The sequence below is a fragment of the Danio aesculapii genome, chromosome 14, assembly GCF_903798145.1.
Source record: "Danio aesculapii chromosome 14, fDanAes4.1, whole genome shotgun sequence".
Lineage (NCBI taxonomy): Eukaryota > Metazoa > Chordata > Actinopteri > Cypriniformes > Danionidae > Danio > Danio aesculapii.
Window position 1 is genome coordinate 25,515,269 of NC_079448.1, and position 15,000 is coordinate 25,530,268.

At 34.4% G+C, this 15,000-nt stretch overlaps 1 protein-coding gene across 1 annotated transcript in view; it reads left to right on the forward strand.

Annotated features, from left to right (window-relative positions):
- Positions 1–15,000, forward strand: part of wu:fb13g09 (ATP-binding cassette sub-family C member 5) — a 77,689-nt gene that overhangs the window by 10,259 nt on the left and 52,430 nt on the right. The window contains exons 4-7 of the mRNA XM_056471708.1: positions 2,435–2,582; positions 7,806–8,039; positions 10,209–10,382; positions 12,558–12,705. Of these exons, the coding sequence (XP_056327683.1) occupies positions 2,435–2,582; positions 7,806–8,039; positions 10,209–10,382; positions 12,558–12,705 (704 nt within the window). The remainder of the gene's footprint in view (positions 1–2,434; positions 2,583–7,805; positions 8,040–10,208; positions 10,383–12,557; positions 12,706–15,000) is intronic.

Here is a 15,000-nt window from a genome sequence, read left to right on the forward strand (position 1 = left end):
TACACACAGTTCTGTCCAAATAGTTTGAAAACGTTGGTTTTAATCATAGGTACCCTTTAAGTGGCCTTAACTTCTGTGTACTTACATCAGCATATAAATACAATGTACTTCCTGTGTTCATAATGTATTTCAGAACACTTCTGATGCTCCTGGGATGGGATACGGGTAGGGTTAGGGACAGACTTGGTGGTATGATAAGGTTTAAGGTTGGGTTAAAATGTAATAGATGGTCATCAGTGTAGTTACAGTTGTAATCACTTGGAGATATTTAATCAAGCATAAGTACAATGTAAAAACATGTATTTACACAATAAGTACATTGTAACAAATGATTAATTTCAGTGTAAGTACATGCTAGTAAAGGCCACCTAAAATAAATGGGACCAAATATTCAATGAAAAATATTACATTTATATAATTTAGATATGAGATAAGGGATAGTATCCTGTCAACTTGCCATAATCCTCAAAAATAGGGTATTCGGGACCTGACGAGAAGCAGAGGGATATTCTATAATTCAGAAGGGGTCTATAAATGACACAAAATAGATTTAAGATGCATTTTGTTTTATGTGACAAATACAAGAGATAAAAACCTACAGTAGCATACTGTATGTGTGAAGAATAAAACCTGGTTGCAGGGACTCTGATCAGTTGTTCAGTTCAGCATTGTTATTAAAATATTTGAGCTCAGAATGCTGCTATTAACCAATCAGAATCAGAGTGCTGTCATTTTGGACTTTCCTCTGTGCCTTATGTAACTTTTAATGTTTTAATTTGGACATTTAATTATAATTTCATCTAACAACATATATATTTTTTAATTTGCATCAAAACGTAAATAGCAGCCAATCTCTTCCTTCATATTGTAACTTACAACCGAATGTTTGAGATGCAGCCAACAACTACTACCTTCAAAAGTTGAAGGCATATATGGATGTTAACTTTGCTGACTGATTGGAGATTTCCACTAAGTCACCACAAAGAAGCTTGTCACTTCTCTCGAAGGCCTTTTGGAAGAAAGATATGCAATGCATGAATTTGAATTCATTTTTCACAATAAGATCACAAGCATATTGTGTTCACGCAGTGTTGTAATTTCAGTCATTTCAAGATGACAACACATGGCCTTAGAGATTGACATCTGTAGACTACGATCACTGTATACTCTGAACTATTCTAAACTGAACTGAACCTAAACTCTGAAAACTGAACTACACTGTTTCAATTCACTGTAATCTTCTATGTGAAGCTGCTTTGACACAATCTACATTGTAAAAGCGCTATACAAATAAAGATGAATTGGATTGAACTCCAGCTGTCCAGTGGTATAATGGCCACGTGATACAAGTTGTATCTCTCAGTAGTATTCCCAGTTTACACAATTCTGAGCTTTATGAGCATGTAAATTTACAACATGACATAATTACAACATAGCATGTATGTACAGTCAATGAGAAAATGACATGCATTTAGACAACCAGACGAATCTTCTTTTTTTCACAATGACCTTAATTTAAACCGTGTGTGAACTGGAAGTTGCTGCAGATCTTTATTTTGAGTATGATGATGTATTTCCAATAGAAACTGATTATTGAGTAGGGGCAGGGTTTTTTTCATCTTTCACTCGCAGCAACGTGGTGGTTGCAGGGGCATGGCTTGGGCCAGATGGAATCTGCTGACTTTTTTTTAGCTATTTCTGCTGAGAAATTTGGTGAAAATCAGCGAATTTATGCGAATTGATTTTGGGAGTATCATAACTAAAACCTTAATATGTGGAATAAAAAATAATATCTTTTTAACTTTTATTTAATGTTTAAAATGCAAATCCAATTAGATCCACTTTTTTTGGTGAACAAAGCAAGTCTTTTATATAATATATCTACTAAAAGACAGAAAATATTACTGTACAAACTGCATTGTACATAAATTAGATGAACATTTTCATATCAGACAATAATATTGCTGAAACTAATTTTAAAAATGAATAAATTTAGATTTACACACTCTTACACAAGTAAATAAACAGAATTAATGATGGGCTAAAAATCTGTGGAAAACTGGGGAATTCTGCGGAAAATCTGCGGAATTCTGCGCGCACAGATTCCATGTGGGCCAAGGCATGGCTAAGGCAAACTGGCATCCTCAGAGAATGAGCAGAAGCAAATTTCTGAGCAGAAGCAAACATTTTTATGAAATATTACAAAAAACAAACAATGTACGCTAGTAAAATAAATGCAGATTTCATGCAGACTTTAAACTTTTAAACAAGTGTTTCGATTTAAATAGGAAATATTTGAATGTTGACATTAGAACTAAATAGAGTGTTAAAAAGGTTTCAATAAAACCTACCAGTTTCTTCATGTTTCTTTAAATAACAGATCACTCATTTGTCATATAATTTAACACATAATGTCTGGCACTGTGTCTTGCAGACTGGAGTGGCTGTGGCATGAGGAGCTGAAGCGACGGGGGAAGGACGGGGCGTCTCTGTCTCGGGTCTTCTGGAGGTTTTGTCAGACTCGTATGCTGGTGGCCATCTTCTCCTTACTCATCACCATGGTGGCTGGATTCGTTGGACCTGTGAGTTTCAGTTGTCTCTATTTTCCTTCTAATGTAACTGACCGGGTTGGAGTTTACCTTTCACAGTGACCTTTCACCTGCTTCCAATATCCACCAAAGCATTTTAGCCAACTGAGAGCGCTTATACACAGTATTTAGTTTGGCTTACAGTAAACAAAATGACCCTTAATGTATTTTGAAGTCTGATAATATGAAGTGGTACACATAGGGATGCTCAGACAAGCAATAGTTACTTCCTCTGTTGTTCAGTTTTGTTATGAGTAGAATTTGATGGTAGAATTGAGTAGAGCTGGAAGTAGGTGAAGAAAATTATACTACTATCAATTTAATACACAATGCTATTTTTTTTTCACAACTGCTTACTTCAACTGTTTTGCGTCCACTCAAAAATGAGCATTATAATTGATTCAGCCTGCTGAGAGCGCTTATACACTATATATATTTTGGCTTATGGTTAACAAAATGTCTCTCTATGTATTTGTGAAGTTTGGTATATGAAGTGGTACAGATACAGATGCTCAGACAAGCAGTAGTTACTTTCTCTGTTGTTCAATTGTGTTATGAGTAGAATATGGGGTGGGTGTCCCCCAAAGTTAACTCAAAGTTAATCAATATTTCAACTCTTAATGACCAGAAAACTGACCAAAAATAAACTAGTTTCAAGGATAAGGCTTTGGTGGACAGTCTTTTAGGGAAAAAAATTCTTCAGTATATGCTAAACAACATACATTTTTTTTCCACAGCATAAGTAATTATGATCACAGGTTTCCAAAATTCAAGATGAATAGAAGGACTTTATAAGTAGTCATGAGTTTTTACCATCGTCTTCTCTACGAGATGTATTCTTATTAAACTGTAGAGACAATATTTAGTCAAGAGCAGTGTTTTTTTATTATTATTTTGTTTTGTTTTATTAGTTTGATTCACACTAAGAGCATAGACAGAAGAAGGTAAAGACCATTACACTGGTGTCATTTTAATATACAGATTAAATATTTACATGCAATTTTTTTCCTTAATGCTTATCTTCAACTGTTTTGCTTCCACTCTAAAATTAGCATTATAATAGATTTTTCTGTGGGGTATTTTGATCTGAAATAGTGCTGTTAATTGATTATTTGAAACTAATATACCTAATATTGTGTTAGATATGTATTTATATACATATATTATAAATGTACGGTGGCTCAATGGTTCGCGTTGTCACCTCACAGCAAGAAGGTTGCTGTTTCTAGTCCCAACTGGGCCAGTTGGCATTTCTGTGTGGAGTTTGCATGTTCTCCCCATGTTGGGTTTCCTCCGGGTGCTCCGATTTCCCCCACAGTACAAACACATGTGGTATAGGTGAATTTTATTAACTAAATTGGCTGTAGTGTATGAGTGCATGTGTGAATGTGAGTGTAAGGGTGTTCCCCAGTACTGGGTTGGGGCTGAAAGGGCATCCGCTGCATAAAATATATGCGGAATATTTGGTGGTTCATTCCGCTATGGTGACCTCTGATAAATAATGGACTAAACTGAAGGAAAATTGAATGCATGATATACACACACACACACACACACACACACACACACACACACGCACACACACGCACACACACACACACACACACACACACACACACACACATAATATAACTAAATGTATAAATATTCATGTGTGTGTGTGTGTGTGTGTATATATATATAATTTGTAAAGTATATACATGTATGTGTGTGCATTTATATATAAACTACACAGCGGCACGGAGGCTCAGTGGTTAGCACTTTCGCCTCACACTAAGAAGGTTGCTGGTTCAATCCCCAGCTGGGTCAGTTGCCGTTTCTGTGTGGAGTTTGCATGTTCTCCCCATGTTCACGTGGGTTTCCTCCGGGTGCTCCGGTTTCCCCTACAAGTCCAAAGACATGCAGTATACTCTAGGTGAATTGAATAAGGTGAATTGGTCAAAGTGTATGTGTGTGAATGCAAGAGTGCATGGTTGTTTCCCAGTGCTTGGGTTGCGTCTGAAAGGGCAGCGTAAAACATTTGCTGGATAAGTTGGCGCTTCATTCCGCTGTGGCCACCCCTGATAAATAAAGGGACTAAGCCGAAGGAAAATGAATTAATAAATAATATACACAACACACACACACACATACTGTATATGTAAATAAATACAAACCTTTATTTTGTAAGTGATTAGTCACAACTAATCGTCAAACAGCACTAATCTTAATCAGCACTAAATCACTAATCGGCACTAAACTTCACAGACACATTGTGGGGACACGTGAGACTTATCGCATCTTGCAAAAAGTGATGCAATTTGTTCATTTAAATAAAGAAAAAAAATCTTCATATAACTTTCATTTTCATCCCTTCATTGCCATTCACAAATCCTCTGCTTTGGCCGCGTTGGGATAATAAAGTATTCATTGGATACACAGCTTCGGATCACACTGGCACTGAAATGAAGACATCTGGGTCCTTTTTCCTACTGTTTTATTTTGATAAATTGGCAAGATGTTCATATATGGGTGAACTGTCTCTTTAACAGTACATAATAATAACTGTAGTGCATCAGTGAAAGAGCGTCAGTGATTGTTCATCACTTTCAGAAAGAAAGCAAACCTCCTGCACACATTTACATCAACACTGTTATGAGCAAGAGATTACATTTGTAGCTCATGCTGACTCAAAATTAAATTTGTCATGGAAAAACAGAGGTTGTTTTATACTTTAAGCCAGTATTAATCAACATGATTGTGACGTGTTTGTGGATTTTCCATGGTCCAGGGGGCATGTTATTCATTTTATTTAAGTTATCGCTTGCTGCTTTATTTCTAATGCCAAATGAGCTTATATCTTTATTCAAGAAAGAGTGATTTAGAGTTCGGATTTTTTTTTTTGAAATATGCAAAAAAATACATTTCTGATCTTATTAGTTTCACTCTGAGGGGATTTATTTTGGTGTAATGAGGAGTTTCTCACTGTGACGCTGTTGGGAGCACAGCTGTTAGTTTTATTTCCCCACACAAGGCTGCACATGCCCCTGACAGCACTTGCTTAATAGCATTATCAGGGATTACATGTTACAAAACAGCACACTTACTTCCTTGTGTTAATTTGTTTACTATAGCATGGGTCAGCCATTGTCTCTCTAGCACATGCATTTGTGTGCTTTTTTCAATAGTCAAATATATCCTTATCACTCAAAAGGTTTGGCAACGGTAAGATTTTTGTATGTTTTTGAAAGTACAGTGCCCAGCATATATACGTACACCCCTCACAAATCTATCTTTTAAATTCATATTGTTAATAGGAAGCTATACAATATTATTTTTGTGCATATACATTAGATTAGTCAGTACTGAGGCCAAATCTGGAGCTTATTTAACAACATAACTTACTAACGGTCCAAAAACTAATACACCCAAATGTATCTGTTGTTAAAAAATATTACATACAAATTTAAAAAACAGGAAAAATCAAGAGAAGCAAAACAATTGAAAAAATTTGTTGACATTTTGTTGTATTATCTTTCAATTTCTAAATATGTTTGGTGACTAAAATCTAAAATATATCTGTGACTAAAATATATCTGTTTAATAAATCAGTTTTTTTTTAAATGCACCAAAATAAATTGCCTATATTCACTGAGAAATGGATAAAAATATTCATTTTCAAAATGGGGTGTACTCAATTATGCTGAGCACTGTATCTTATTTTCTCAAAAATACAAAATAAACCGTAATAGTAATTTGTGTAAATAAAGACAAAGCATTGTGCCTTTTTAAAAACCCATAAATACATGACATTTTTGGAGCTGAAGGCACAGTCACAAAATTGAATCGAAACTCAAAGTAGACTTTGAATCATACAGTTTTTTTCTTTGGTTTCAGTAATGTGTTAATTAATTAAATGACACATTTTTGTGAACCTGTTTATTTATTCACATTTTCTCTGTTCACAGAAGCTGTGTGAATCTGGCTGTTATTTACACTGTTAAATATGCTGTTATTTCCACATTTGCACTAAGCCTGTGCAGAAAAAAACTATTTATATTAAATGTAATTTAACATTCTAATGTTGTTTAATTAGAAGTTAATGATTATCTTTTGTGGCTCAGGAAAACTTACTTAAAGGAATATTTCAAAAGGTCCCGTGAAGTGCTTTGAAATGTACATTTTGATTAGATGTTTGACGTAATCTCAAACAAAACACAAAGAGAGGGTGGGTCATAGTGTAGCTCCTCCTCCTTTTTAAAAAACAGCCAATAGTGTTTTGCTTTATCACTGTCCTGCCAGTGAGAGTGGTTTTGATTGGTCATGATGTGATGAGAACTGTAGTATGAGGTGACGTGAATAAAACCGTCAATCCATTTAGGCAGAAGTGACAAAACTACAAGCCTTAGATCTTTATATCGGTTTTATATCTTCTAAAAGCAAAATTTGTCACTGTTTTGAATCACACTACACTCTCAACACTACACTCTCAGAAATAAAGGTACAGGAGCTGTCACTGGGGCAGTACCTTTCCGAAAGGTACATATTTGTACCTGAAGGGTCCATAATGGTACCTCAAAGATACTTTTCAGGTACATATGGGCACTGATATGCACCCTTGAGGTACCATTGTGGATCCTTTGGGTACAAATATGTATCTTTTGAAAAAATACTGCCCCAGTGACAGCTCCTGTACCTTTATTTCTGAGAGTGTGGCATCTAAAAAATTTAATTTTAAATTCATGGGGTCTTTAAATGCAACCTAGCTGAAAAGTATTCTGTAATATCAAATCTTTCAAGACCTTTTAACAAATTTAAACAAATAATTCACTGTCACTTCTGATCATTTTGATGTATTTTTACATTAAAATATACAAATTGTTCAGATCCATAAAATATTTTGATTACTGACATTTTTAAGTATACTGTTATTACTTCATTACTCAATAATCAAGTTTTTTGACAGTTCAAGATACACATAATAACTTCACTGACCAATCAGCATCAAGACCCAGATCTGTACTATAATTAAGATTGTACTATGATAAAGAAAGTGTTTTTCTTCAAACAGCACTTGATCCCATGACCCCAGCGGAAGCCAGAGGATGCACTGATAACACTATCGCTCACTCCTAATCACTTCTTGTGTATTTTTGGTTCTGTTGAAATGTAAATCCAAATATCTTCATGCACCGGTCTCATCCTTAGCATTCCTGTTGTGCTGTGTGTTGTTCTCAGGCTCTGCTGATCCGAGCGCTGCTTGAGTTTTCCCAGTGTTCAGAGGTGAAGTTGCTCTATGGCCTGGCGCTGGTCGCAGGGATTTTCCTCATGGAGCTGACACGATCCTGGTCTCTGGCCTTCATGTGGGCTATCAACTACCGTACAGCCGCACGCCTCCGGGGAGCCGCTCTTACTTTTGCCTTCCAGAAAATCCTGCGACTGCGCAGCACTAAAGACGTCAGCTCTGGAGAGGTGATCTGTGTGTTAATAAATACCATTCAGCATTTTTATGAACTAAACATTTATTTATTTGAAAGAGAAATATTTTGTAATGTTATAAATGTCATCAGTGATCAATTTAATCCAACTAGGGATGCTCATATTTACTGGTTATTACTTTGACTCATTTACTGCCATTTTTTTCAAGCTGCATGGTTGAGTCAATATGCTACACACACTAAAAAAATTTAAGCCAGCACAACAACAAAAAAAAACATAATCCTTATTTCCTTTCACTTTTTCTTTTTCATTTAACTTTTGAAAACATCAGCTGCACTGACCTAAAATTATTTGTCAGTAATACAAAAAACATTTAGTTGGGTTAACATAAAATTATTAGTTTTCTGGAGAGGTAAACTAATCTGTAACAAAATATTTTAAGTCGTGACAACTGAAAAAAATTTTGTCTGCAGAACTGGAATGCCTGAAGTTGAGTCAACAAAAAAGCTCTTTTGTAAATTGGGACTAAGAAATAATACAATATCAGAAAGAACAAATGTTAACAAAATATTTAATAGACACAGTATTATAAATAGGATAGGAGGCAAAACAACAATAACGGTAAGCAAGACAAGGATCAAAATATGGCAGGACACACAGAGAAAAATGTGAACCAGAAACTGCATTTGAATAATAGTTTGAGCATTTGATTTGTCATGTAATTATTACAGGACTTTACTGAGTTGAAACATAAAAAGTAAATATCAAATACATTTGATTTCTGATTTGAGAATGCATTTTGATTTATTATTTGATCGAGTGAACATTTGATTTACCATTTATCATCAACATAACATCTGGTATATTTATTTATATATATATATACATACATACATGCATACATACATACCAGTTAAATACATAACAGCAGTATTTTGTTGTTGTTGTTGTTAATGATAATGACATTAATGTTATTATTGGTGTTTTTATTTTTTTGTCATTGTTAAAGTTAGAAATACTGCAACCTTTATTTTTTGTGAGGAGTGAGGAGGTCTGAGAATAGATCAACTTAAAGCAACAAGTTGGCAGAAGCTTGAAAACTAATCTTTTTAAACTAACCCTTGCCCTACCCAGAAAAATTTTTTGGATTGCATTTCTTAACTCCTAATGTCGCTAGTTCACACACTCAATGCATTTTTTTCAACACATCCCATAATTTCTAAAATATCAACCTCTACCAAATGGTAGATATGTGGGTTTATGGTAAAAGGATAGGACTTAATAAATATACTCAGAAAAATCAGAAAATATGACATGAAAGACCAATTTATTTAAAAACATAATCATAATAAAACATTTTTGAATACTAAATCTTCTTAATTTATTGAAGTATGCCAACAAAACTCTGATTCTCATTTAACATGTATTCTTGTTTTTTTACAATTAAACCAAAATCAGGTGTAGTAATGCAACAGAATTATGTTTCTTTCATTTTTATTTATTTATTTTTTGTAAACCAACAATGCTGTGTGTAAGTCATTATTTAAAACTTCTTCTTTAAATGACTTTAACGGTCATTATTTAAGACGGTAAAAACAATGTCAACCATTTGTTAAATGGTTAATGAAGAAAATGTTGATATAGGGTACGTAAACGTGTTAAATAGTGGTACAGACATTTTTACAGATTTTTGCCAAACCAACAACTTTTTTCAAGTTGGATTTTTTACAGTGTATATCAGTTGAATTTTTGAGTTTTAAGAAAACAAAAATTGAACAGATCATTTAAAATCCTTATTCCAGATCATTTCAATTCTACCATTCATCAGAACAGAACAAGATCAAAATCAGAAAATACAAAAAGCGATAAAATTCTAGATACGTTTATATAAGGTGTGTTGATTATCATTCAGGATAATGGAACAGTGCTTTTGTAAACAAGCTTTTCTAGAAATTTTAGTTTTGAGAGAACAGCGTCTCAGGTCATGCCATATTTAATCGAATGTAAAGGAGAAATAACATCTGAAAGGGTTCATAGCAGGGTTTAGATCTTTTAGCCCACTTTGCATGGCTCATCTTGTGTCCTTTTGGGCTTGCGTTTGTGGTTTTCAGCATGATGGAGCACTAATGCACTGTGGCAGCTGTCATGCAGGTTAAGCGTGCCATGTTTTAGTTGTGCTGACTCATGCTGTTACTCTTTCAGCTGGTAAACATTTGCACGAGTGATGGGCAGCGTCTGTATGAGGCCGTCTCAGTGGGCTGTCTGCTGGCCGGAGGGCCTCTTGTTGGAATGCTGGGACTGACGTACACTACCTATTTCTTGGGACCTACTGCACTCGTGGGATCGGCCATTTTTATCATCTTCTATCCCACCATGGTATGATAAGCACAAGTCATGCTTTTGTTAATGAAAGGAATATATTTACACAAAATATATTACATGCAAGTAAAATGTCTACTTTAATGTTATGTTAATGCTAACTTTTGTGGAAGTAATGCCAAAATATTGGTGAAATGATGTTCTATAATAATTCAATGTAACAGATATATTTATTTAAAAACATTACTTCCACAAAAGGACTACCTTTTATGCTTTTTGGACGTTTAGCTGAATGTATAGCGCTAGCAGCATCAGTTCTTATTTCCCAGTAAAATTAGCATATGCAAGAACTCATGAAAATATATCCCATCAAAGCACTTTAGTAATGCATTTGGTAGACATCAGAGGACATAAGAATATTTAAACGTTATATATGCATGTTCTTGATCCTAATGTAGAAAACCTCACTATATAATAACTACAGCTGTGTGGAGTTTGCATGTTCTCCTCGTGTTGGCGTTGGTTTCCTCCGGGTGCTCCAGTTACCTCCACAGTCTAAAGACATTCGCTATAGGTGAATTGAATAAACTAAATTGGCTTTAGTGTATGTCTGTGAATGAGAGTGTTTGTCAGTACTGGGTTGCAGCTGGAAGGGCATCCGCTTTGTTAAACATTTGCTGGATAAGTTGGCGGTTCATTCCGCTGTGGCGACCCCTGATAAATAAAGGGTCTAAGCCGAAGGAAAATGAAGAAATTCATGAAAAATAACTACATAATTCTGGTATTATTGCTCTATTACTCTTATTGTATTACACCTACTGTACATCTATTAATATTATGTTGGCTGTCCAATCCAGACAAACTAAAAATGGCCCAAAACCCTTCAAACTGACCAGGGGTGCCTTTTCGAAAACCATCATAAGCCAACTTAAGTCGCAAGTTCTGTCGTTACAAAGATAGTTCGTTGATTTGGCTTTTCCTAAATTCGTCGTTCCAATGAACATTCTTGTACGCTTGCAACTACACCTCTAGAGCTGTAGTTAGAAGCATAGTTCCTGGTTGTGTTCTATTCCCCATTATCCCCCTTATGCCCTATTCATTTGAATGTTCTAACATTTAAACTTGGAATGATTAAAAATAAACATTAAAGTCATCTCTCTTAGGTGTCATTTCCTTTCAAAGTATTTTTACAGTTCAGTTTTGGCGATCTTCATACTCTTCGCAGTGCACTTTGAAAACATTGATGTCATTTTGAACGCATCCGTGACTCATGACAAAAGCTATAGGTGACCTATTATTTAAAAGCGGAATTTACGTTACGTCTCCAAAGCTTGTGAAAACAAAAATATAGCATACATTAATGCTTTTAACGGACTACTGTAAATTTGGCCTACAATCATTAACGATTTATATCTGAAAGAATACGTGTTAGCTAAGTGATTTTACATGGAATATTCTCAATAATATTTGTAAAGGAAGCATATATAGGCCCTATATGTGTCGTTTACATATAATTCAATTAATATGGAAAGCAAGTGCATTTTTTTACCAAAACTAATATTGGATTTTTTTTTAAATATGTGTTTGTGTAAAACAATATAATTTGTACAAAAAGTGTGTATGTTTTTTTCTCTAAAGAAGTTGTTACTCGTTTAGAACGTCATTACAAATGTTTTACTTCATAACTTACGTGGTTCAAACGATGGATCTGCAACAGAGAAACTATTGTTTTGGGAAACACTCCTCACTACATAGTTTTTTTTCCCAAACGATGCATCGTACTATGATAGTTCAGCCGCGAGTTTCGTTGTTGTTTGGGAAACGCACCCTAGCATGACTAGACTGAGAGAAATATGGGGACCAGCAAAAGATGTTGTCTACAACATGGAATAGAAAAAAGAAAATGTTCAAGCTGCTGCATAGTTTTAGACGGCCTGTAAAAGTCACGAAATAACAAAAATCTGATATCAGCTTTATTTATATCATGAAATATACTGAAATATTTTATAATGATCACACCAGGGAAGAGGTTTATCAGGCTTATGCATGCAGCAGTATGTGTTTGGATGTAATCTGAGCCACATTAAAAGGTTACACAAACAAAAATGAGAAAATTCTGTAATTTGTACTCTACTAGTTTTACTCTTGAGGATTTCCCTTTGAGTCCGGACACCCTGCTGCCTCGTGTCTCGCTGTACAGGTCGTTCTTCTCATTTTAATTGTTTCCCACAGATGCTGGCCTCCCGCATGACAGCATATTTCCGTAAGAAGTGTGTGGCAGTTACGGACCGCCGCGTTCGACTGATGAACGAGATCCTGGGCTGCATGAAGTTCATTAAGATGTACTGCTGGGAGATGCCGTTCGCCAACAACATCCAAAGTAAGACAGCGTTCAGATGCACCCACTCAAACAGCCCCATCATTACACTCTCACTTCCTGTTTGTCTGAGAGCTTAGATGTCTTAGTCTCCATGGAAATCAAAGGATGATCTATGTGGCTTTGCACTGCATTCAAAGGAACAATCTCAAGTTTCCTAATCCGCTATCTTTGCGGTGTCCTTCCTCAGTCCTCAGTCGCTGTAATGCCCTGAGAGTCTCTGAGCTTTAAGATGTACAAAGCATTTAGCGCTCCTGCTTCCATAATGCTTTTGTAGCAGTTTGAATGTTAAATGATAACAATTTTGCTGATGAGTAGGCCCACATTGACAGAAATACACTGATTTTTAGCCCATTATTGAGTTTATGTATTTACTTGTGTAAATGTGTGTGAGTTTATATCTATTTAGCTTTTAAATTGATTTCAGTAATAATATTGAGTAATATGAAAATGTTCATTTGATTTATTTACAATACAGTTTGTACAGTACAGTTTGTAAAACCAAGCAAAAATAATAAAGAGACTTAAATCACTCTTAAAAAAGTCGATTATTAAGTTAAAATGACTTTTAAAAATATTTTCACAGTATAAAACATCCTAATGTAAAATGCTCAGATGTTCTTGTAATGTACTCTGCTGTAAAATAAATGGTACTTGGATTGCTATAAATGTGTGCAAACAGTTGTGTGAACGGCTGTATGGAAACTTACCTAACCTGACTTTCTAGGTCATAAATCCTCTAGGCTATTTTTTATGTAAAGGACTCTGGGAAAATCAAAAGGTGGGACACACATTATGCACATTGCGTGACATTTATGAACATTGACATGATTGCGCAAGCATATCAACATTGTTATGATTAGGTGCTTTTTTAATTGCTGTCTTCTCATCGCTTTCATTTTATTTGTGTTTATTTCATTAATTGACAGGAAAATGTACTTTCATATTCATCTAAACAGCATAGACAGAATCTAGATTTTAGTTTTAGTAGATCACTGCAGGTTTTATTGACATCTAGTAAGGGAACGAAAATTCAAGCTCAACAAGTCACAAAACAAGCAAGCCAGTGGTTAGGAACAAACTTCACCAAATGACAAAAGTGAAAGGAAAAAACCTAGAGAGAAAACAGGCTTAGTTGCACACAACCATTTTTCAAAAAAAAAAACTTTTCCTAAGCTTTAACAAAACATGTTGCACAATCAAGGTTGTATTTTTGTCCCCTTTTTTTGAACCTTGCCACCAAAATTAATAAACAAACAATTAAAATTAAAATTAAATTACAAAAGGAATAGATAAAAATATAGCAAAATGGAAAAAAATAAATTAATGAATAAATATAAAAATAATAATAATATATTTTTAAATAAAATAAAAAAAAACTTAACAGTATTGTGTACATTTATTTATTGATATTGTATATTTTGTATACAATATCAAGTGTGAAAATAATTCAAAAAATAATTACCTACAGTACATGAAAATACAAATCAATAATCTGATACATTTATAGTGGTCCTCTACATAAATATAAAACTAAACCATATTGGTGATCACATTTAAAGCTGTTTGCTTTATTTATATAAATCAGTTTAAAAGAGAGAGTTTTCCTTTTTTCAAAAGATGTGATCATAGGATGCCATGTCTCATAAAATTTTGGAGCAGATCCCTTCATTAAATATTTAATTTTCTCTCATTTCAAATATAAAATCAGTTCACACATCCACGTTGAAGTTATAGGTGAAGCTGCTGATTTCCACTCAAGTAGTATTCTTCTCCTTGCTAACAAAGTAGCGAAGGCAATAACATTTTTTTCCTTGTTTGTCAATGTTATTTTGTGTTCTGGTACACCAAAAACACTCAACACCAGGTTGTGTTTATAAATTAAAGGCATCGTTTAGTGTTTTAAATATTTGTGTCCATTAGTCACTCAACTTTTGACGAGCCCAGAACATATGGAAAAAGTCTGCCTTGTCACTTTTACATGGATCCCACACCTCATCAATAGAAGGATATATGTTTGAGAGTCTACACTTTGTGTAGTAGGCACCATGAATAATTTTATGAGATTGAGATTCCCATATATCATCAGGTATTTCAGTTCCAATGTCCTTTACCCACTCTCCTCTAATTCTGTCAATTAAAGCATCATTTGGAGACATAATAATCATGTATAATGCTGCAATTTGACTGTTAAGAGCAGTAGGAGATTGTAGAATTTTATCCAGCATTGAAGCAGGTGTTAAGTCAGGAAAAGTTGAGCTCTGGAAAACGAACTTTTCAGTGAATATATATATATAT